Here is a 24,890-nt window from a genome sequence, read left to right as displayed (position 1 = left end):
TAAAGTCCAAGTCTTTATTCATTGTAAGCAGTTAAATACATTTCATGATTCTCACACTTTCAAATATAATCCACCTGTTAATAAGACTTAAGAGCAGTGCATCGGCATATTTTCATAATGTTGTAAAAAAATAAAACCTGCAGTTTCTCCAGTTCTTCAAACAAATGCTAAAATGACTAACCGTTACATTTTACTGGTCCTACATATTATTCTCCCGTCCTCTCTCTGAGTGTAAGGAGTCAGCACTCACTTCTCAACAGTATATTTTTTCTGGCCTCTCCTTACCACACAGGGACCTCTGCTGCGCTGTAGCGTTGTCCTGTACACAGCTGGACTTCAGCTGGAACTTCACACTATAGTTTTGTATTTCATATCTCCTCTGAAAGAGCAGCATGATTAGTCAGAGGCCACAGTCCACCACTGATGCGCTAACCTAAGCCAAACATCGATTACTTCAACGAGATGGTTACTACAGGTAGATTTTCTTTGAATAGCTCTAAGTTCATCTTCAGTGTTATAAATATGGATTATAAAAAATAAATGCTTCATCATTATAAACCACAGAGCTTCAGAGTCAAACTGAACCACAGTTTTGCTTAAGAATAAAAGACAGTGACTAATAAATGGAGATAACCAGACAATTTAATTTGGCTGTTCACAGCCTTGAGCTTCATCCCATGTGTGTACCACTGCAAATCTCCCAGGCAACAAAATGAATACATTTTTAAGGCTGTTTGTCAAAAATATTTCAAAATGTAGTGCTACTCCTGGTTGATCCTACATTTGCTGAGTCCATGACACAAATGTAATTAAAAAAGACAAAAAGAGCCCACTCTGAGATGACTCTGTTTAAGCTCTAAGTCTTTTGATTTCTGTACTTCAACCGCTGAGCCTATTCTTCGTCGTCATCCTCGCTGATCTTCACCTTCACTCTGTGCCAGGCGTTACTCAGCAAGCCCCTCACATTCCAGATCGGACCGAATGTGTCCGGCTGCGTGTTGTAACTGTTGTCCACTGCCTTGCAAATGAGCTCCAGCTCTTGGGCCTCTGGAGGAAGAGGAACCGTTATCTCCCACAGCTTCCATGCCCAAGCTCGTCCTAGTGGGGGAGAAGTTTGATCTCCTTCCTTGTCGCTGCTCTTCAACTTGGCCTCCTTCCACGTCTTCCCTCCGTCCACAGAAACATCGACGCGTATCACCTCTCTGCCCCCGCCGCTCCAAGCGTAGCCCTTCACAGTCAGCATTTCTTCGCTGCGATCGATCACGGAGCCTTCTGCAGGTGTGGTAATGGCAGATTGAACAGGCAGCTCTTGGATGGCTGGAGCAGATTTGTAGTCCACTGTGTCCCAGTCTATTCCAGGGGCAAAACCTTTGTAATCTTTCTGCTGCCAGTGGCTGCTGCTCTCCTGTGCACTGACTACTATTTTACCCAGCCACTTCACGTTGCGTGTGCCCACTACACCTGGTACAACCACACGAATGGGGAAGCCATGGTCGGCTGGAATATCCTTGCCGTTCATTTCATAGGCCAGCAGCACATCACCCTCCTCGCTAACTGCCTTATTTATAGGGATTGAAGCACCGTACGCACTCCCTGTTATTTCTTTATCCAGTCCTTCAAACTGAACGTGGCGAGCCCACTGGGCTACATCTGGCCCGTAACCTGCAGCCAGCAGGACATCCCTGAGCTTGGCGCCGCTCCATGTCGCATTACCAATGGCACCAAAGCCCCAGTTCAGTCCCTTAACCTGCCGGGTCTTATTCATCTCACTACGGCGGTTTCCTGCACACTGCAGGGTAGCTGTGATGGTGTGTTTGGGGAATCGAGTCTTCAACTCTTCTAAAGACAGTGTGAGCACTCCTCTGGGTAGCCCCTCCACATGTAGGCGATATAAATCGGGGTCCACCTGAGGAACCGGGAGGTGGTTTCTTTTGAAGAAGAAAGCAGTGGGCGTGATGTAGCTGTCAGCGAGGATTTCAGGCGGAGGTTCAGCATTGAAGGGCTTGAGGCTGTTGGTGCGCAGGGCAGGGTGACGCTCAGGGTCAGAAGAGTAGGGGTCTGATGATTTAAAAGTAGATTGCTTCTTCAGGTCTTCCGCTTTCAGCTCACCAATCTTGCATCAACCACAAACACAAAGATTTTATTAGACCAAAACTGCAACTGAACTTCTCTTCAGCTCAAGAAGCTAATAAAAACATCAGCCACACATTTTTTCCTCAGTGACCACTTGAGGGAGTGCCAGCATTCAGCTTACAGCCATGAGGTTTTCCTCAGTATATAGTGTGCAGCAGACCTTTTCATATGTGTCTGCATTGAACAGAAGGGCAAGATGAACAGCATACATTTAAAAAGTTAATTTAAGGATAAATTCAAGCGATGTGCTGCGAAAGCTCATCAACCTCTGTTGCAATTTTTCAAAAATATCTAATGAACAGCATCTACTGTTTTATTATTATGTCAGCTTTTCTTTTGAGTGAGAACCTTATTAAAAGAAAGAGCTCTGCAAGCTTAGCACTGGGTATGTCTGTGTTGATGTCAAATGAAAGGCTCACACATGTGTTGAGGTCTGCAGTTTGGTTTAAGTGCAAATTTCCACACAGCTATACTTTGTAATATCCCGTTTGACACAACTATTTCCACCCATAAGAAAGTTTTTTTTCCTGGTAAATTTCTATGAATAGCAGTGTTGCTAAAGCTTTTACACCCACGCTCCCCTTTAGCTAACTTACTACAGGGGTGATTATGTTAAACTCTAACCAAGCTCAGTGGTTACACCTGATCTTTTAATACTGAATAACAAACCCCAGTGCAGTACATTTTAACTCCTTAGTATGTAACAGCGCTTTAGTTAAATCAACAGAAACAAGCGGGTTTCTCACCTTATACTCAGAGAGGATTTCCAGCACATGCTCCTGATTGTGTACCGCATAAAGCGACCAGAAGGGCTCAATGGCACCACCTGCTGCCATCATGATTTTCTCCCCACCAGGGTGTATGGAAACAAACTCGGTAATGTCATAGACACCGCCTTGGTAGGTGACCCAAACGCCATCTTTCAGGGAGCGATGCCTTGTAACTTCCTCCTGGCTGATGATAGGAAGCGGGGAGCTCTTCTCTATAGCCTGCACAGAAAGAGGCATCAGGCATCAGTTTCTATCAAAATAGCAATAAACTAATGGTCATGCACAGACCTATATACTCCCTACTTATATTAAAAACACCAAAAAGTTCCCTGGGATGTCAAAAGAAGAAAATATATGAGCTTTCAACTTTTCAAATTTGAAGCGCTACTGCTGCTTACTACCTTAACATAAAACCGTGTGGCCTTTTTTATTTGACTAGATAAACAACCAGTAAGCAGCTCCTTGAGAGTTAGCACTGACTGCTTGCATACGAGCCTCATTAGGTACAGCCTAATTCCTGGAAAGACATCAGTTGACATTTAACTGTTAAAGTTAGAAAATGTCAGACTTGGCAGTTTGAGAAAATTATGCTGTCGGTGCTGTTAATCTGGTTGTACTGCTGAGAAAGGGTTTCTGTAACGACCGTGGACTTTGCAGGGCAGTGCTCTGTTTTTGCTTGACAAACTCTGAAGGTACAAAATCTGCTGATAAAGATTTTTGCTGAGACGGTGCAATTTTAAATTTTCATTTGCTGCTGTGGTTAAAAACATATGTAGTTAGCATAATTTAGCAAATTATGGCAAAAAAAAAAAAGTGCATTAAACTTTAAAAAGAAAGTAAAAATGGACAGATATTGTCCGTTTGTAACCTTGTGACGGTGTAGACCATATGCTAGTACAGCCCCTGTGCCAGCCAGCAGTCCTGCCAGGACGTGTCTCCAGCTGGCACTGAAGCCATATTGGTGAAACCTCTGGTCATTGCTGCTGCTGCAGAGACGAACTGCACACGATGCAACTACAGGTGCCACCTGATTTCTGAGAACATTTTAAAAATGGAAATATAACTTTGACATATATATACACACACACAGCAAAACCTACTAGTAAAATTCTAATGAGAATGAAAGTGAATGTTTGGTATGACCACCTTCATTCTTAAACACAGTCTGACTCTCTTAGGCAGCTTTCTTGTCATTTCATTAACTAGTCTTCAGAAGGCTAGGCTTCTTGAAGGACATTTAAAGCGCTTCTTTGGAAGATGGCTGCTCTTTGTTCGGTTCTCTGTCATAATGATCCCACACTGGGTCAGTAAAGTTGAGGTCTGAGCTCCAGGATGGCCAATCCATGACTGATGCATGCTTTTACTGCACTGGCAATGTGTTTTGGTTAAGCTGAAAAATGTTCTTGTCAATCAGACACTTTCCAGGTTTAAGGCACTTCTGCATTTTCTTTACTTTTTATTCACTGGAAGCTACAGCCATCATTTGTTTACAGATTATGCCTGTGACAGAAAGAAGAAGTGCACAATGCAAGACAAAAAAAAAAAAACTAAGACATCCTGTAGTTGTCAGTTTTCTGTCAGTTTTAAATGTTCACCAGGAAAAACCTGGAATATATGTTGCTAATTGCTACTGTAGCACCAAAATAAAGTGCAAGCTTTTAGATTTATTGTACACTAAAAACGTAACCTAAAAACTCATAACACTAAATTAATTTGCAGGTACACAGTCTGTTAACCAGAAAAAGTTGTCTTAGTGGAGCTCAGCTACTGAGCTACATCACAAGTAAAAATGAAGTAAATTATATGAAATAAACATTAGAAATACGTTGTTATAATAATGTACCTGTCAATGCTGAGCGGGCCAATTGGATTCAGCCTGTGGCAGCGTCTGAGGAGCAGCATTGCATTGACGTTCTGACAAAGTAAGAGAAATAAAAAAATAAAAATAAAAATAAAAAAAGCACATGAGCATCATCTGGTAGCTGATCATTATTTTTCCATCCACACTTTGTTAGCAGGTCTTAGGGGCAGATAAATGTACTTCTGAAAATGTCAGTAATGTGAAACATTTCAACAGAGTTCCCAATTTTTACTTGTATAATTCAATGTTGTTGCACTCCTCGAGAAACTCCAAACTGTGTGTACGCTTACAGCCAATGGGTTTTGAGTAAATGACAAACAGAACTTTAAAATGTTTCCATTTCTAATCAACTGACCAACAAGCTGTTACTTCATCCTTCAAAAAAAAATAGCCAACCAGCTGAGGGGGAGTGAGCAGGGAGGAGGGGAACGAGGAGGCCAAGGGTTCAATTCACTCTTGTATGTTGTCCAGCAAACAATAAAAACTGAGGAATAGAAGATTGACTAACCCGAGAATCGAGAACAATACCATACTAAACTAGAACTACCAACCAAAAACGCATTTACAGACCACTGATAAACCAGAAGATATCACATGACATAGCTGTGCTTTATCAGGTGATTACACATATCTTATCACAACAGCCATAAACATTACTTTGACTTATCTGACAGCTTTTAAAGAAGCAGCACAGTTACAATCTAACCACTTTCTTTTTTTTAACAGAAAGCGTTGTGCAACCACCGAGTCATGTGTTCACAAAGCTGAACAGAAGTAATGCCATGACCTCAGTCTGTCTCACTCAGAATGACAACTGAAAATTTCACTTTTTAGCAGAAACATCACCAAATCTAACCTTTCGGAGATGTTACAACTGAGCATATCACCATAAACACAACTGTATTGGTGTAAAATAACAACAGGGCTACAGAAAAACATCTGTGTGTGTGTCTAACCTGTAGAGTTAAGCTTACCTTATATTTTATCATATAAAGTATTGGGACCAAACTTGGTACAACGCTCTGCACGATTCTGCACTGTTGATTTCAACTACAAACCTGATTTGGACAGACTGTATTTAAAAGATGACACAGCTTTTACAGTGGTTCTGGTTTTAAATGTGGATGTATACTAGCAATCATGATTCTTGGCAACATATTACTTTATGAATGGGTGTAAGACGAGCGACATGCAGCAGTATTGTTACAAGTATGCTAACATGTGACAAAAGCACAATGATGCGGTTTTTGTTGGCACCCACAGCGATAAGAAAAAGATAAATAGATATAGAAAATAAATACATAAAACCTTGATTTATATTTATGATTTACTCCAACTTGAAAAACAGATTTTTGTTCATCAAAAGGCTTGAAATAACAAGAAAATGCATAAAATCCTGTTAAATAAGGTATCAGACTCTTTGTGTCTGAATGGTGATAGATGGTGAAATATCCATATGAATTTATGGGTAGAAGTTCATAGGCCACGATGCAGGGTCTCACACTATACGGCCTGATACGACCTGAGTGCTCAAACTGTGCATTCATAACATGAAGCTTATCATACAAAATCTGTCTCTCGCTCTCCCTCTCTCTGTCTTTCACTCACTCACACAGGCACACACACCACCACCGTCAACTTTGCTAAATTACTAATGAAAAACATTGACCAGGCAGCTGTGATTGAGCAGCAATGTCCATCCAGCTCTTTTCATGGTTGTTGTAGTTGTGATAATTTTGTGAGGCCACATTGAAAAGCCTCGGATACGGAAGCGTATCAATATAATATCACGTTATTACAATATACAGAATTATCACGTTCGTACAATATAAATATTATATAGGCTACATCGCAGCTCCAGTCACGCTTCCATCAATGTCTTTCTCGTCTTTTCCCAGAGTAACAGCCAAACAGGAGGATCTATTGGCTAGCACTGCTTAGCCTTGCACGCATTCTTATTTTAAACTTAACCCATATGGAAAAGAAATAGTAAAAACTTATGCGATTACTCATGAAAGTGGCCACTTTCATGAGTAAATTATATAAGGCTTACATGATTTACTCATGAAAGTGGCCATTTTCTCATTACTTTCATACATTTTAGTAAGTATCCAAAACATATAAGTTTCATTATATAATTTTTCAAGGGATCTTATATCCATTTTCACTCTTATATGCTTTTCATACAAGTTTCACACAAGACAGATACAAACTTTATAAGATTTATATATATCTTTTCCATATGGGTTAATCTGGAATTCATTGCAAACTGTTTGTGCGGGATATGAATGACAAGATTTTGTTTTTCTACAAGAGTTAGTAAAAAAACATCTCCAGTGTGATCGAATCTTCTTGCCAAACATCCACAGCTTTGCAGTGAATACAGCACTATAATGACCAGAGCTAATTCTTTTGAAAACCTTACATCTTTCCACAGGTCTCAACTTCATCAGACATCGCCTAGACAGAGCTGGATGAGGCCAGCGCAAAAAGCAGCCTAACCGACTAAGATGATGGATCCATGGGGTCAGGAAAGCCAGAAGCAGGGCTGGAGAGGTACCTTTCATGTCCATTCACTGGAGGTGTGGCTCTATTGCATGGTGTTCCTCACATCAAGAAGCTGTTGATCAAAATCAATACAGCCCTTCATGCATCTGGAGCTTGTGAAGGACTTCTCAGTCATGCAGGACTCCTGTTCACTGATAAACAGTGACAGCTTCACAGCAAGAACCTTGAGAGCAAACTGCTGCTGAAGCTTACCATCACCTCACTGAGTGAAGAAATGGCACATTTTTGCTAAATATGCAGAAATAGATGCACACCCATACAACTTATGGTAAACTGAGCTCCCTTGTATGTACATATGATGAAGATACCTCGTTCTAATGTTTTCTCTGAGGCTGCTGTGCCATTTGGAGCAAAAATGAATATAAAGTTTACAGCATATCTTGTCACTGGAAATTGTTTGCACTGTTTATATATTTATATTATTTACTGTAGGTATTGGTGAAAAAAGCTTGTTTGAAAAATGTTGTGAAAATCTGAAATCTTGAAATTAGAATTGTTGTGCCTTATTTTGTTGATTTTTACATATATTCCTTTTGAAAATACTAAAATTTGTATATTTATTTATTGTTTGTCTGATAACATTTATAAAAATCAGACATTTCAAACAGTTACTCGCTACTTGCGTAGTCTTTTCACCAAGTACTTTTTTACTCTTACTCGAGTAACTTTTTTGAAGACTACTTTTCACTTTTACTTGAGTAATAATATTTTAAAGTAATGCTACTCTTGCTTGAGTACAATTTTTGGATACTCGACCCACCTCTGAAATTCAACCACAATCAGTAACCACAACCACAGACACAACTTCCCCCAGCACAGCCTGCCAGGGCAGAGCTCAGTCGCAGCTCTGAATGGTGAAAGGACGAATGAATAAATGTATGTTACAGCCTTACCAACTGATCTAATCAGTCACCATCAGCATTTATATCATCCAGTAGATGGAATTTTAAAAAGAAAGGGATAGGATAAACGCCAATCACCCATGTTATGAGTGTTAACATTGCGTAATTTGTCCAGCCTTGGCTTGGATTTTACCATCTTTGGTAAAATCTTTGGAAAGCAACAACAACAACAACAACAACAACAACTGATCCCAGCAAGGTCGGGCAGAGCATAAAGGAGTAAATAACAACACACAAATGTTATGTAAATATGTGCCTCGAAGAAAAAAAAAAAATATTGGCCAATATATTGGAATACTGAATTTACAAATCAACAAAATCTGCAAAATCCCATATTTGGTCGGGTTCAACATTTTTTGTAAAGTGCTAAATCACCTTGTTTCTGTAGTATCTGCTAGTATCTGCATGGTGTTCCTCAAAACTAACACTATGGACAGGACATACTTACACTTCATATGTTACACTTCATAAAGTAAATTACATGTATTAGCAGACTTATATAAAATGTATGAAACTAAAATGAAAACAATATAAAATCCTGCATTTCAGAAAAAGTAAACTAAAAGGACAATATGTACTTTCAAAACAACCAAGACAGAAATAAAATACAGAGGAATGTCCTTTTTACTTTGGTCAAACCTGGCAAAACAACCAGCATGGACAACATCATCATAATAATAATACCAAAAAAGGAGTATGAGGGCACAGAAGCTCCAGGTCCCTGCTGGTTCACGCTGAGTACACATTAGCTAAACCGGTTAGAGGCTTCTGATGACAAGCGAGGGAAAAATCTATTAAAAATCTTCACTGACTATTTTATATTAACCACAGCGAACCAAGGCGGCAATAATCCTAACGAATTCAACACAAGCACAGTTTTAATTTAAATTTTATTTTATTTTTTTAAAAATGGCAGCACTTCAATGTCTACGTAACAAACATGCCGGCGTTGCGCTTCATCACCATCCTCACGGCTAACCTAGCTAACATTTCAGTTAGCAAGCATGCTTCTTGTAGCCCTTCCTCACCCAACTTGTAAATAAGTCTTCATGAACAGAAGAAATCAGTTTTCTCCCGCTTTTTGGTCCAAACCGCAGCGCACTCACCTCTCTTGTGTTTCTGTGTGCAGTGTTCTGTGTTGCTCAAGATGCCCGAAGGACAGCTACCCTGTGGATCTCTGAACTTACCCACACACACACAGTGAACGAGGAACGTTCAAGAAAGCTACTACTTCATCCACGTAATGACAGCACAGGGCACGCTTCATCCGCCGAAATAATTAATAATAAAACTAAATTTTGAATATTCTGTCTTAAAAATAAAACAACTTCACTACTAACTGTCTAACAAATAAAACACCTTTTTATACCTTTAATTAACCATGTACACCTCGTTATTATTTTTTTTGCTGCAAAATATAAAACATTTATTAGCGTATTATCATATAGTTATTAATGTGATATCAACATCTATGGCAGAATTTTACATAACAGGCATTATAAACAATTTGCTAAATTGACTGTGCCAGCAGTGACTTTAACACGCTCAGCTCTAGTTAAATGACCAGATAATCCTGAACGCACCTGATTGACAGGTTAAATACTAACTGGTATGCAGAATACAGCTTGTCCTCCACACCAAAAATTGAGATAGAGCAAGAGAACAGAAAACACAGAGACCACACCCTGAACAAATGCACAAATGTAGAAGCCACGAAAAGCCTTCATGCGCTGCTAAAACGAGCAAATATAATGAATGGGAACAGCCTCACTTTCACAGAGACAAGAAAGCTCTGAAGGAGCTGCTAATGTTCCAGACACAAGACTAACTGAATGTATTGTTTCTTCAATCAGCACAGCAGTTTTCCGCTTTGCTCATGTAACCGAGGACAAGGGATGAGTAAACGGGGCAAAGAAATAAATTGATCATTTATTTATTACATGAGTTAGACATACAAATTCCCATTCATTTCCAGACAGGACTTACAACACATCCTGCTGATATCCCAGAGCACATGAGACTTACCACACAAACTGTGCGAAAATAACAACACTGCAACCCGTCACACCCCGCTTAGCGACACTGCAATCGTGGCACACACCGCAAACAATTCGGGTCTCAGCGCAGCTGGGAATCAGTGCTATGCATGGCCTGCGATCTGGGAGATAAAGGGAAGTGGCACAAACAATTAAAAAACAAAAAGGGGGATTAGTCCGCCCTTACACAACTTACTCTCAATCAATAACCGCCTTTACGGCTGGACGGACTAACCAAAACAAAATTACAAATCAATCAAAAGAACGAAAAAAGGACGAAAAAAGGACAGCAGAGACAGCACAGCTGAAAAACAAACAACATTATCAATTAAAATATTACCCAATAAAATATCAATTTTATGAAACCATTCAAAATCATGAAGCTAAAACAAACACTCAATATACCTACAATATTGATCAGTTTCCCTGCGCGCAGTCGATCTAGGGCTTGATCAATTCTTCAGAGGCGGAGCCAGACATTTGAAACACCCGGGGCTTAGCCCTAAAGGGTAGTATGCATGTGGGATTTTTTTTTTTTTTTTTTTTTTTGGGGGGGGGGGGGGGGGGGGGTAGAAATGACTGAAAGATTAATTGGCTTTGTTTTGAGTTTTGTTCAAAAAAGAATGACTTCATATAGGGAAAAATATATATCACATGTGCAGGACACCTTAAACTAGTTTTTTAATTAAGCAGCAAGGCAGAACAAAGTCTGGCTGTATCAAGACACGAGGACTAAACCCCAATTCAACCAGACCCAGAACTGATCCTGAATTAAAACAGGACTACAACAGTTCAAAATCAGGGCTACTTGGGACTTAACCAAGACCGAACCAGAATCAGAACTAGATGATAGTAGCACTAAAAATCATCATAGACCTGCACTACACTTATTTTTTTAATTCTACCAAAGTCCACTATTTAGATTGAGAAAAGTTTATATAATTATTTAGCCTTGTTGTGCAAACAAGCTGCATAACTTAATAAATACAGAATTTGAAAAATAACAAACCTAAAAAGAAACACTAGGTACGAGATACATGAGTACCTATGATACGGTGATACTTGTGGTAAACGACCATTTGACTAACATGTGTGTCTACCTGCTCTTGTTCATCTCTGTTCTGTTCCCATTCTCCTCTCCCTCTCTCTCTCTGTTCCTCTCTCTCCCTCTTTGTGCTGACAATCATCAAATCTACAGTTGAAACCAGATATTTACGAACTCTTCAGATCAAAACACTTTTTTTAATTGTAACATCAAATCAGACTAAATGTTTGTTTTTTTTTATTGATAAATATAAAAAACATATTTGTTAACTTTAAGAGTAAAGAGAGAAACTATCTGTATTTCTTAATTGTAAATGGCACCAAATTGTATTCAAACTTGAGCCACACTTATGGAGCTCCACAATTCTTTTCCTGGTGTTTTGGTTGATATCTCTTGATTTTCCCATTTCAAAGAAACAGGCTCTGTGTTTTGCCTTATATGCATCCACAGGTGTGCCACCAATTTACTCACATGGACTCTACTAACCAATCAGAAGCTTCTTCAGCTCAGAATGGAATCGTCTGGAGTTTTCTTATTAATTAACAATAAACTTAGTGTATATGTACTCCTAAATTTGATGAAAGTGATAAAAATAAAAGCTCTGTCTCTTTTTATTCTGACATTTAACTAATTCAAAATATATTTCAATATTTATCTAAAACAAAAATTTACTCTAAATTGATGTTGTACAGTAAAAATGTTTTACGTTTTCTCCCTAAAGTGTATGTAAATATCTGGTTACAAATGTGAATATCCTGCTGTGTACTGAAATCCCTCTTGTTTTGCATAGAAATATACTGAACACCATACATAGCATAATATATAAAATAACATTTACCTGAGTTTTTTCTTTGAAAGAAGCCTCTAATGTCCATTCTTATATTTCAGTGCATTACTGAAACCGATTTAGTCGGGGAGGGTAAGAACTGAAAATATGAAATAAACACGCGTAAGCTAAGACTCTCTAAAAAAAAAAAAAAAAAGCATTTGTTCGGCTTTTCATTTCGCCATTTGTTGATTCACTTGAAGAGCGAGTAATGTAATATTGGTCAAGTGATCAGTTTGATATCAATCTTTCGTGATGCACAGTCATATTTACATTATTTGTACGGTACGAATGATTTGCTTTGGTACCTGGTCAAACTTAAGCTCTCCTAGTATGGCTGGCTCCGTTTCTCCAACAGCGCACTCACAGGCGGCAGCTGCCCTGCCCCCTCGCTCAGTCGCTTAGTGCCTGAGCTTGGATCATAAATGGCCTGTATTTGTATAGCGCTTTACTAGTCCCTAAGGACCCCAAAGCACTTTACATATCCAGTCATCCACCCATTCACACACTGGTGATGGCAAGCTACATTGTAGCCACAGCCACCCTGGGGCGCACTGACAGAGGCGAGGCTGCCGGACACTGGCGCCACCGGGCCTCCTGACCACCACCAGTAGGCAGCGGGTGAAGTGTCTTGAATCATACCAATATCAGGGGGGATTCACGCACAGTCGTAAATTCCCACAGTGTGCACTATGTGCTTCGAATATTGTGTGTACTTTTTGTTTTATACAGTTGTCAGCCAGGCATCCAACTATGAAAAAATTACACTCCAAAAGACCCCGGGCTTCTGACAAAAAGACCCGGGCTTAAGCCCAGTAAGCCACCCCCACGCTCCGCCCCTGGGTCACACTAAAAAAGTCCAATGACACATTAAAAATAGACACATGCAATAGCAAATGATCCAAACAAAGATGGCAAAAGTCTCTTACCGACAGTATACCCACTCGCACCTGAGTGAATTAATTGCCTCTGGTTTTTTCCACAGAAGAGCGCTGACTTCACCCCACACACCCACTACCTTTTCTCAGCTCTTCAGCCAATCACCTGGCAGAAGGCAACAAACTGCCAGGTGACACTTGTTACACTCACTAGTCTTTATGCATGATAAACTTGCAGAAATGGTGGCTGCTGCCTTACTCTACACTTTTGCAGATGTTCTGCTAAAAATTTATATCTGGTCGTTTGATTAATCATCACAGTGGAAAGGAAAAACTCCTTTTTAACAGGAACAAACATTTAATAGAAGCGGGCACAGGGAGGGGGTGAGGGGAGGAAGAGAGCACAAAAGACCTTGTACTTTCTTTTCAAATGCAAGGAATTTGAAGTGAATCCCAAAATTTGGACCAGTAGCATGACATTTATCCATCTGCATTCATATTTGTAGAGGTTGTGATAGCTCTGACAGGTTGGCAACACGGTTACAATACCTTCTCAAATTAGTGCAGATATTATTATGATTGAGCATTATTGCTCCCAGACACATAGATCCTTATCCATTCGCTTCCACTTATCCTTTTCAGGGCGAGATACGCCCTGACACACAGAGACAGACAACCATTGGGCAATTTGGATTAATCAGTTAACCTATTCCCACAAACTGCATGTCTTTGGACGGTGGGAGGAAGCCAGAGTACCTGGAGGGAACCCACACAAACACAGGGAGAACGTGCAATGGAAATGGAATTGAACTCAGAAACGTTTTTATTCTGTGCATCTCAGCAGGAAGAGATGAATGAAACTGCAAAATGAAGACAAAATGCCTTTTTTATGATGGCATGGCAACCTGTTTTCTCTTTTAATCCCATCTTTTCAGTTTCATTTTGAGGTCACGCCCGCAGTTTCACTTTCCTTTACACATTCAAATGGAAAACCCTGCAGTGACTCACATTTTGGAAGAACTTAGCAGTGTGCCCACATTGGTCCACTCTTGTGTTTGATGTGTCAGAGTGTTGCCCCTTTCCTTTGTTTAAACTTGGCCAATATGTGAGCTTTGCCATGTTTGAGTAATCCAGTCAAAACTGGTCTGAGGACAGGGTTGCTATGTCAACAGCAGATTTAGTGGACTGCCCTATCTTTATTTTGGCAATCTCCTGGTACATTTGTGAATGTGTGTGTGATTGGGTGGATGACTGAATATAGTGTAAAGCGCTTTGGGGTCCATAGGGACTAAGTAAAGCGCTATACAAATACAGGCCATTTACATTTGCACACATAGTCTTCTTGTAAATCAAAATATATATTTTCGTATCCAAGTAGTGATACATTGCCTTTTCTTTTGTTTCTTCATGTTGTTGCTAGGTAGCCTGTGAAACAGGTACTCATGTTGTGTATTTTAACATTTCACAGACAAAACCTGGTTAATGACAGATTCCACATGGAAAGAGAGCCACCAGGTTACATTCAAACTTTACACACACCTTATATAAATATTTAAGAGTTACTTATGTAATACTAACAGTCTGCCAGTGGTGTGTAGGTTGTTGCAATTCGGTGGAATGTACTAATTTACAAGAGTTGTAAAGATCCCTGTAGGGTTCAGTTCAGGTGAAAAAATTGAATGGATTATGTTCTTATTGCTGTGGAGTTCATATAGATTTTCAACAGCTTATAGAATTTATTCTCTGAGCAGTGAAAGAGGTGGGAAGAGTGTGTAAGTGTTTTTATGTGTCTGTAGGAAAATTCTGTCACATATGTGCATAATAACACCTAGAATAGTGATCCTGTTGTTTTGTTAACTGGTTGGCTTTCTAGTGCCATCTACTGGTCAAATGTACTCCTCGTGTCTTAATACTTCAGCACTTTGGTAACAAAAAGGGTGACACTTGAGAGGAATCTGGATTTTCTGGTTCTTTAAAATTCATCTCGAACAAATCAGAGCAGGATGGTTAAACCTGTACTGACATGCTGTCAGTTTAATGAAATGTGTTATTTTGTCAGTCCTTTAAATGCACTTGGTATGTATTTTGGGAAGACCATTGACTATTCATGCCTCATTACTCGTTGTCATTCAACAAAGCTCTATGGTGAAAATAAAGTTTAATGTAAAAGTTAATGACTCTACTCCATCCTACAGTAACTGAATGTTAGGCAAGATAACTTCCTCTAGGATTAATAAATTAATAATAGAGAATGAAATTAGTTTTGTGAGCAAACAATATTTTAGCCTAATTAAGGCATATTAAGCTTAGTTAAACAGAAGAACAGGGCAAAGGCCTGCAGGGCGCCTCTTATACAACAAATAAAGCTGTTGCAGACTAACAGACTAATATCACACAGGAAAAGCAAAGGCCATAAATAATTTTCCCCTCAAATTCTCCCAATCCGTGCATTGACCTCACTGTTATAGTTTAGTAAAATCTTTCTTACTGTTGAGATGATGGAATAAAACTGATTAAATTTAAGTTAAAGGCACTCAGCCCAAGAGGAACAACGTAATACACTCAGTTTTGCTCACATGCATTACCTTTTTAATTTGAAAAGCCGAACTAGCGATCACTGGTGCTCTCAGACACTTTAGTGGTGTTCAGCACTTAAAGTGTCTAAGTTAAACAGGGAGTTCATTTTCCGTCAGTATGCTTCATCATGCATGCATGCATGCTAAATAAGCATATAAAGAGTCTCAGTCAAAAGATATAGTGGACTTATACCTCGAGTCATCTTGTGTAAAGTCAATATTCAGTGTTTTCAGATGTTTTTCTATTAACTTCTTATTTACAAACAGATTTCTTTGCAAGTTTGTTTCGTCCAAAACTGTTTTTTTCTTTTTTGGGAACATGCAAAATTTAATATTCAAACAGCCAGACATTCATTGTGTATACAAGTTTATTAATTTGAAAAAGTTTTACTACAGAATTTAAATACAATATTGTGAAAAGCTGGAAAAAGCGAGGCTCTGTGAGAATGTCTACATTACATACAACATAAAATATCCACACACCAAGTAAAAACCTGTTGCTGTCGTGCTCCAGGATTTAGCTGAAGCCTGTGTGAAAATCACATTTCAGGCTGAGGGGTGAGAAGGCCATTGTCAGTCCTATCCCCTCGAAGCACTACAATGCCTCACAAGAGCACCTGTAACCAGTGTTGAGCAGACTGCCTGATATGACATGCTCTGCTGCCATAGGCCGATTCTGCAGCTGCAAGGCTGACGATCACTGTTGTGTCATCTTGGCTGCTTCAGCTTTTATTAGAGAGATGAGATCCAGATTAATAAGAAACACGAAGCGAAGACCTGCAATCTGAAGAAACAGACAGGTTATTTAAGCAAGAATAAAAGATTAAACAGCCGTTTAATATGAATAATAAACAACTTGGTTAAGATTCTGACATTACCTCCACCACTGAGTTATTATTTAATTTCCACTTGTTGCCTGACAGGACCGGTCTGCCATCTATGTAAATAGGCCGCCTGCCCTCATTGGCAATGAAGAAGTCTCCATTGTTCTTCAACTTAATAATTCCTGGCAAAACAAACAGTAAACATCAAGTACATCTGATCGACCTCTGCAAGCTGAAACACTAAAATTTAACCAGACAAACTGATGCTTCCATTTGTCAAAAGAATGATTCAGTTCTTCTTCTTCTGTTTTCAGCTGCTCCCTTTAAGGGTCACAGAAGTATATTATCTGCTTCCATCTCACCCGTTCCCTAACATCCTTCTCTGTCACACGAACCCTCTGCATGTCCTAGTTCATTAAATCCATGAATCTTTTGTGCTCCTCCTCTTTTCCTTCTACCTGGCAGCTCCATATTCAATATCCTTTGACCAATACATCTATAATCCTTCCTCTGCACATGTCCATGTCCAATAAATAGATACATGTGGGTGAGAAACATCAATAATCATGGCTGTAAAAAGCACAGGAGACACAATGCGCAATCAGACAGAGGGAAGGGAGCAGGAGCAGATTTGACTGTGAGAGAAATGCTGTTCCACAGCACAGAGAAGCACAGAGAACAGTCTCCTCTGAGTTTAACTCCAGAGCAAGGGACAGTCAGAAGCATCGGATCAGCAGACAAGAATGACCTGGAAGCTGATCGGGGGTGTAAGAGGTCAGAGATTTAATGAGTGAGTCAAATCACTATGGCTTTTGTAGGCAAACAAGATGATCTGAAATAGATTCTGAACCTTACTGCCAAGCAGCTAAAACAGGTGAGACCTGATGTCTTTTTCAGGTGCCTGTGAGGAACCGAGCAGCAGCATGGTCACGACGAATAACAATCTTAACATCTTCAACTCTGCCACCTCCAAACTGACCTCCTGTTACCATACATCCCAACAGGTCTCAGTACCATGATGTAAATCTTCCCTTGCACTCTTGCTGCCATCCATCTGTCACAAATAACCTGATACTAGTTTCTACCCATTCCACTCTGCCTGCACTCTCTTCTGCACTGTCTGTTAGGGCTGCTCAATTAATCGAATTTTAATCACGATTACGATCTGGGCTTTCAACTATCATTAAAAATGACTGAGCCGATTATTAGCCCCTCCCTAATTTATCTGCGACACCTTAAAGGCCGGTCCGTGAAAATATTGTTGGGCATAAACCGGTCCGTGGCGCAAAAAAGGTTGGAGACCGCTGATTAAGAGGACCCGAGGGAAGCTCGGAAAGCTAAGCAGAAGTTATTTGGAGAGTGACTGCCGTTGGTTGAAAAGAGAGTTTAAAAAAAAAAACTTCAGTGGTGTTGCACACTATGTTATATTATTTTTTTAAAGTCATTGTTAACCCTTTAAAGCCGGTCAGAGCAGCACGCTCCGTTTTGCGTAACTATTTTTAAATCCCTGTAGAACCTGAACCGTGTAAGCTAGCGCAATAATTTGTTTTGCATATGAAACCGGAGGAGTTGTACTTACATCTGATGCCATCAGCTTGTCCTCGGTCACGGTTTCGTTCCACATATAGCTTTGCAAAAATTGCATAAAAAGCGCTTGCAGGAACAAAAACATAATATTCCAGAAACACGCTTTGCCGTTCCTATCAGCTGTTCGTAACACTTCCCACAGTGAAATGATGCACATGCTGTTTTCTTTGCAAATTTGCATCATAGGATTGTTTTTTGTTTTTCCTGCAGTATATAAAAATTGCTGTATCTCCAAAATAAAACTATGAAGACACTCAAAATAAATTTCCTGTTGTTGTAAACTATTTTTTGCAACTTTATTGTATTTAAAGTTTTGAGGGATAAACCTCTTAAATTTCTCCAAGTAGAAATATATGTAAACAAAACAAAAGCGATTTTCAATTTTTTTTGTAGTTTATTGCACTTTTTTGCAATTTATGTAATTACTATGGACTTAATGCATACATATTATTAAAATATGGGCTATAACAGTTGTATTGATGTATAGCAACTTGAAATGCTCCCACAAATGGCACTACAGCATGTAAAAAAATAATATAAGCTCTGGTGGACTTGGTTCTATAGTAGGTCTTAAAGGGTTAAATAAATATCGTCAAATAATCGTGATCTCAATTTCAGTGAAAATAATCGTGATTATCATTTTTGCCATAATCGAGCAGCCCTACTGTCTGTTGCTTTGGATGGTTGACCTCAGGTATTTATACTCATCTACCTTCGCACTCTCTACTCGTTGCATCTTCACCTTTCCAACTCTCTCCCTGTCATTTACACACATTTTCTGTTTTGTTTCTACCGACTTTCATTCTGCTTTTCTCCTCTACCTTTTCAGGCTCTCTTCCAACTGCTCCCACTACAGATCACAGTGTTATCTGTAAACATCATAATCCATGGAAAATCCTGCCTGACCTTATCTATTAATCTGTCCATGACAACTTCCAACAAGAAGGAATGGTGCGATTTCAGAGTCTCTAAATGGTTACTGGATAAGCCATGAAGACAAGCTATACTTGTCATTGCTTTCTTTATGCATGCATTTGGCCAAAATCCAAATGAAGGGACTAACAGTGATGTGTGCGTGACTGGACTTAGGAAAAAAAGAAAGAAAATGATGAAACGACATGGTGTTGTTCAAGAAAATGCTAAGTTACCTTGTTTTCTTGAGATTTTCCAAGCAGGCCCCTCTAGCGACAGATCTACATCGATCTGTTTGTCCTTGGTTGCTCTGCCTAATGTAATCTGTGTGAATAAGGGTTAAACAAAAAAAAAAAATGTATCATACTCCAACAAAAAGAAAAAAAAAGATTTTCTTTTACAGTTACTTGACATTTTCTAACAAACATCTTCCTTAAGCATATTTTCTCTTTAGCCCTTGTTTCTATTATTGAAAGATTACTTACCTCTCTTGATCTCATAAGGTAGCGTACCATTCTTCCACGTAATGCTGCAAGTGTCTGGTTGTCAAAGTCAGGCATGCTCATCCCTGAAACCCCGAAAACAAAATAAAAACATATGCACACAAATAAGTTCTGCATTCCTCAGAACATAAACAAATATAAAGGCTTTCATTTGCACTTTATGAATGAAAGCTTAAGTAACCTGTGATACTGTCCACAAGAACCTGCCAACGAGGCAACTCCTGCTCCAGCTGTCTGATTTCTCTTTTCTGGTGACGGTCTGAAATCATCAGCTCTGAAAGAAAAAAAAGTGTGGTGAGCAACTGAGATTACTCTGAGTCAGTTTCCAGTGAGTCACTGTGAACTTAAACTCAACCCCTGACGCAGCAGTGTGAACTTCCCCATCCATACAGAGGACATTAAAACAAACAGATGTCAACAGCAGAATTCCTTTTAGTTCCTTTTAGACATCAGTTTCTTATCCAATGCCTACTCATAGTAATGACGCAGCTTTTAGGATCCCTGGTCAGAACATAGCAATGTCCTGACATTCAAAGATACACATTGTGGATTCAGAATAAATCTACACAATGGCTTTTGTAATGCCCCAATGCATCCAAGCGCATTAAGTGAACAGCCAGGTTGACTAATGAGCCAATGAGTTCCCCTTAACTTTTTACATTTGCTGCACATCAGCACAATCAATGAATAATTAAAAAGTCTGAATGAAAAAGAGCAAAATACATGAATGATAATTTCTCATGCTCTGGCAGGGCATACTGATGGAACATTCCTGTCCTAGATATCAAGAAGATTATGTAAATGGTTCAGATTATGTAATATTTCAGACTTTGGCTGACTGTTTTTAGTGTTTTAGTGCATGCTTAGTGCAGCTAAAAAGACTTTTGAACATTTGAATACTTGACTAAATGTAGTTTGAACCAGAGTCTTTATTGATCTAGTTTTAAGAGCATTTAAGTTACACCATTCAAACTCTGCAGTGTGTTTAGATTAATTAATTACATGATGCTGTTTTTTTCCTCTGCACATTACCTATCTGTCTTATCAGTTTGATCTATATTGCCATCTCTGTTCTTAATTTACAGCTGAATAAATATTTAGTCTAGCTCTTTAACAATGACATTGTTGTTCACAACCTTTGGTTGCCAAATCAGACATCAGTGTTTGCTAAACCTGCTTAGGTTTAACAGGTTTCAGGAGAAAGGACGTTCATGTAAATATTAATATAACCAGAGGTTTACGTCCATGTCATCTACAGACGGATACATTAAGACATTTTAATTCCAGGTAATTAACAAGGAAAAACAAATTATCTGCAATAAAGAACTACTGGAACAAAACGCATCTGATCTGGAATTTGACTTCAGCTCACATTGATAATAAGTGATCTGAGCTTCTTTTGACATTCACAGATTAAATGGGTTGGTAAATTCTAAATGGACCGGTGCTTTTATAGTACATTTCTTTCTGAAGTGAACACTCAATGCACTTTTCATTACAACCCAAATACACCCATTTACATTGCTGTCTCATGCTTTTCAGTGCTTTCCAACTATCACAGACACACTCACACTTCAATGGGTGCATCAGGGTCAGTCTACTGTTCAGTATCATCTCATGGACAAACTGACATATGGACCACTTTGAACCCAGAAGAACATTAGAAAATCCACTATTTCCTAAATCACAGTAATCCACAGTGACCTCTCCTGTCTCTTCTTCTTTTAATGTGAATAAAGGTGATGTGTGATGTGCAAGATTAACTGAATTTCCGTCGTAAGCAAATTACTTACCATGTTCCAACACTTCATCTCTGCTGTCCCTGTGTGAAAAGCAACAGAACAACTTATAGGTGCCCTGAAGTCATGGAAATGCAATGCTTTTTAAAAATTTGGAAAAATATAGCATGTAATGTCCTTTAGCATGACCGGAAATGTTACAAGCAGTAAAAATTTGCTGAACGCTGAAGTGAATGTCTGACTTACTTTAATTTTACATCATCAACCATCTGCTCGGCGTCGGAGAAGTTGAGAACTTGGTCACCTTTCGGGAGGGGCTGTACTGCAAAACATAGTCACAGGTAAGATGTTTTTAACAGTTTTTTTTTCTTTCATACATATTTTAGAGAACAACCAGGTATGTCAAGTTAATTCTCAGTAGTTTTATTGGGAGGAAATTATAACATTCATCTTTCAAAACACTGTTTGAGTAACTGCTTGCTATCTTATGTCCAAACAACCTCCTCTCCTCTATTAAAATGTTTACATTGCAAATCTCACAAAGCCACAAAGATGATCAATGCATCCAATGTTGACATGAGTTATACTTGTATGGTTTTCCAGCTGCTCAATACTCAAACTGTCAAGAGGAATTTGAATGGATCCTCCGGGAAACTAAACTCACCACTCTGGTCGTCCAGTAGGTAGTACTGCTTGAGCAGCTGCCAGTGCACCAGTAGGCTCTTGGGACTGCGAGATGGGTGAAAGACATTAGGGTGCTTACTTAAAAGCTCCTGAAACACGTCCAGTTTAGGCTGACTGGTCTGTTTAGAGAGAAACATAACACAACACTGTGTGTGAATACAACAGTCCAATATGTACAGTAATAATGAGTTTCATTCCAATCCAGGTGAAATCTCACAATTATGAGCCATTAAAAAGTGACCTTAACTGGGAATGCATTTTCCCTGTGGAGCACTTATAATAGAATATACATGATAGCCCACTCAATATAACTTACTGAACCAATCTTGGCCAGCAGTGCCTCCTCAGCCTGACTGAAGAGAGCTTTGCTTTGGATTGCTGCAATTGCTTCTGGGTGAAGCTGCCGCATGGCCTGCCATGCCAGCCTAAATAAGACACACAAAACCAAGAATGTGCTTAAAAGATGACTCAAACACACAAGTGTAATAAAGCATATGGAGATATGCAGGACTGGGAGACTGTAAAAACCCAGTCAGAGTCAACAACAGATGCTAGGCGTCTTACTTTGAGATGACGGGATCGTAGAGCAAAGCGTACCACCGCTCTTTAATTTCACGCAAAGTGAAACGACAGCTGAACTTGACCCCCAGATGAACAGAAGTTAAGTCAGTGGTCTACAGACAAACACAGAATACCACACAAGATACCATGAATCAATACACATTAGATCATACACTGACAGTCAAAGCCATTAAACAAAGCAGCTCCTTTGAGCTAATTCAGGACAACCTTTTTGACAATAATCTTCTTTTTGGTAGCTCACCTGCAACACTGCATTTATAAGCAGCAGATCATCTGTGGGTTTCCATCGGCCCAAGTCTTTAGTAATATGTAAAGGCTGCTTGCTTTTCTTAACTCTTTTGGTTAAAGGTGCAGGGTTTAGTACCATTGTCAGAGATGGTGTAAGAGTTGCTCCTGATTTTGTTACCTGAAAAAGCATCATAAGGGGGGGGGGAATAAGAAAAGAGAGAATCATAAAAAATGTGCATATTTATCATCTTTAATGTGAATTCACTCAATAATCTGTGGATTTGTTGGTCTTATTTACCTTTTTTTTCTCACTTGAGGAAGGCTCACTCCCCGAACAGCGCACAGGCTCCATTACGGGTGGACCTTTGACTCTACTGGATGACTTCACAAGACTGCTTTCCACTAGCTCATCGTCAAACTTTTTTCGCTTTATTGACCTAAACAAATTGTGATAATAAAGTGGTTCTTTAAAAATTTAAAGATTAACCAGGGAAAAAAACAAAACAAAGCACAGTACTGAAACACCATCAGCATAGAAAACGAAGGTTCATTTCTTCCTGCTAATTATGCTGGAATACCACCCTGACTGAAATAATGAAATATACATTAGTAGATATCAAACCTGGATGAACTTCTGCGTTTGGGAACACCACTGCCAAATGCTTGTGTTGCTGTCCTTTTCAGGTCTTTTACTCCAAGTGACTCTTCATCCTCTGACCGACTCTGAGCACCACCTACTCCCATCGAGGTGCCAACCACAGGGTCACCAGCCTGCATCTGTTCAAATGCGTCAGGAAACAAAGCAAGAAAGAGTTAAAACGTTTCTCAGCAACACTTTGTTTCACAGAGTCGCTAAACTTTAAATATGCTGTTGTCTGTAAAGGTTTCTTTACATTTGCGATGAACTGCGGGTTCCTCTGGTAGGTTTTCACAAAATTCAAACGCCATGATATTAAGCATTTTATTAACACTGGAATAACAATAAAAGTATAACTCCAGACGTAAACCGAAAGTTACTCCGGGCACACAGATTACAGGATAAATGTTTTATTAATAGTTTAAATTCACAATTGTGTATAAAACTGACTAATATTATTATTGCTGTTTTTGTTGTTGCTTATAGGAGTCAGGGGAATTAACGACTAACAAGTTAGCTAGCTTTGAGGGGCCTTTGTTGACATGTAAACAAATGCTATCTATTGCTGCCTTCAGAACGTTATATTAAATAACAATTTGATATCTATAACAAACCTCTCTCTCAGAAAGCAACACACTAAGGTCTGTTTAGCTAACAAGCGTAATTTGATTTAAATGACCGTTGGTTTGTGTTGGCTAGCTAACATTAGCTAAGCTAACTGCTAGCTTTGATTATTAACGAGTTAAAGTAACAAGTTACGCTGTTTTGCCACTCACCTTCCCACACTGTCCCCCTTCGTTGTGTCTTTAAAGGAAAAGATTAAGTTATTATAGTCCAGTATTTCTCTTTGTAAATCCCTCGTTGCTTCGGCTACATGGCTAACTCGCTTACTTGACGCTTGCCTCGTTAGCAATAGCCGTTTGGCTAGACAGTTGTTTTCTTCCTGTCTAGCTCACCCGCTGTTCGCAACACCGCCGCCATCCGGGCTAAAGTAACAGTGGCCTCCGTTATCTTTAACATATTGTATTACAGTGCCTAACTCTGAATATTCATCTGTCAGAACAATGCACGTCGTAAGTATTTGAAACGTAACTTTTTTAAAAACATCTTCTCTATTATAGATGTAACCGGCAAAGTGAATCCCCATATGTGTAAAAGTGAATAAAATCCACATTTGAATGTAATTATGCAGCTTCATGAAAAAACATCTTGTCCACCAGGTAAATGTGACCAGCTCAGCAGTTTTAATATTGTAATTTGATACTTTTGTATCTAATACACCACGCCTCATTGGTCCTTTTCCCAGCAGACACTTTAAAACGTTTCCAGAAGAGTTTTATGGTATTTCTGGCACTTTTGAAAATGTACTCACTACAGGGTATAAGTTGCAGCATTTATGTCATCTGCATGGCCTGGCAGAACAGATACTGTATCACAGTATTCACACAGATTCTTCCATATCCATTTATCTATAGCAAAATATAGATTTGAGGTCAAGAACACACTTGAATGTCATGGTTATTTGGGGCCAATGATTTCTTTGAATTGTTCTTTTTCCTGGGTGGAATCATCATCGTACATGTTGTTTAAAAACAAGAA

The 24,890-nt window shown here is 39.1% G+C and overlaps 2 protein-coding genes across 5 annotated transcripts; both read right to left on the bottom strand.

Annotated features, from left to right (window-relative positions):
- suox (sulfite oxidase) lies at positions 1–13,175 on the bottom strand. 4 transcript variants are annotated; one of them, XM_026168188.1, is made up of 6 exons: positions 13,071–13,175; positions 10,260–10,392; positions 4,747–4,817; positions 3,772–3,937; positions 2,880–3,122; positions 1–2,113 (listed from the first exon to the last, which is right to left on the bottom strand). In XM_026168188.1, exons 3-6 carry the CDS (start codon positions 4,803–4,805, stop codon positions 893–895), a joined length of 1,689 nt encoding a protein of 562 aa, XP_026023973.1. In that variant the 5' UTR covers positions 4,806–4,817; positions 10,260–10,392; positions 13,071–13,175; the 3' UTR covers positions 1–892. The 4 variants fall into 4 exon arrangements, with proteins under 4 accessions (XP_026023973.1, XP_026023974.1, XP_026023975.1 ...); XM_026168189.1 differs by lacking the exon at positions 10,260–10,392; XM_026168190.1 differs by lacking the exons at positions 10,260–10,392; positions 13,071–13,175 and adding an exon at positions 9,341–9,445.
- A 2,770-nt stretch (positions 13,176–15,945) lies between these two features.
- Positions 15,946–24,516, bottom strand: mcrs1 (microspherule protein 1). Its single transcript, XM_026168187.1, has 14 exons — positions 24,068–24,516; positions 23,277–23,431; positions 22,953–23,091; positions 22,668–22,832; positions 22,409–22,518; positions 22,161–22,269; positions 21,825–21,963; positions 21,407–21,482; positions 21,215–21,243; positions 19,603–19,695; positions 19,404–19,486; positions 19,155–19,242; positions 16,474–16,601; positions 15,946–16,379 (listed from the first exon to the last, which is right to left on the bottom strand). Exons 2-14 carry the CDS (start codon positions 23,429–23,431, stop codon positions 16,293–16,295), a joined length of 1,401 nt encoding a protein of 466 aa, XP_026023972.1. The 5' UTR covers positions 24,068–24,516; the 3' UTR covers positions 15,946–16,292.
- Positions 24,517–24,890: the final 374 nt, after the last annotated feature.

The sequence above is a fragment of the Astatotilapia calliptera genome, chromosome 5 (assembly GCF_900246225.1).
Source record: "Astatotilapia calliptera chromosome 5, fAstCal1.2, whole genome shotgun sequence".
NCBI lineage: Eukaryota > Metazoa > Chordata > Actinopteri > Cichliformes > Cichlidae > Astatotilapia > Astatotilapia calliptera.
The sequence above is the reverse complement of the archived record's forward strand: the minus strand, read 5'-3'. Positions and strand labels throughout refer to the sequence as shown.

Coding starts and splice junctions, on each gene's coding strand:
- suox (XM_026168188.1), bottom strand. CDS start 4,805: ATGCTGCTCCTCAGACGCTGCCACAGGCTGAATCCAATTGGCCCGCTC. Junction 3,938..4,746: donor GGCCCGCTCAGCATTGACAG/GTACATTATTAT, acceptor AAATGTTCTCAG/AAATCAGGTGGCACCTGTAG. Junction 2,114..2,879: donor AAATCCTCTCTGAGTATAAG/GTGAGAAACCCG, acceptor GGTTGATGCAAG/ATTGGTGAGCTGAAAGCGGA.
- mcrs1 (XM_026168187.1), bottom strand. CDS start 23,431: ATGCAGGCTGGTGACCCTGTGGTTGGCACCTCGATGGGAGTAGGTGGT. Junction 21,244..21,406: donor GTTGATGATGTAAAATTAAA/GTAAGTCAGACA, acceptor CTTTTCACACAG/GGACAGCAGAGATGAAGTGT. Junction 16,380..16,473: donor ATAATAACTCAGTGGTGGAG/GTAATGTCAGAA, acceptor CTGTTTCTTCAG/ATTGCAGGTCTTCGCTTCGT.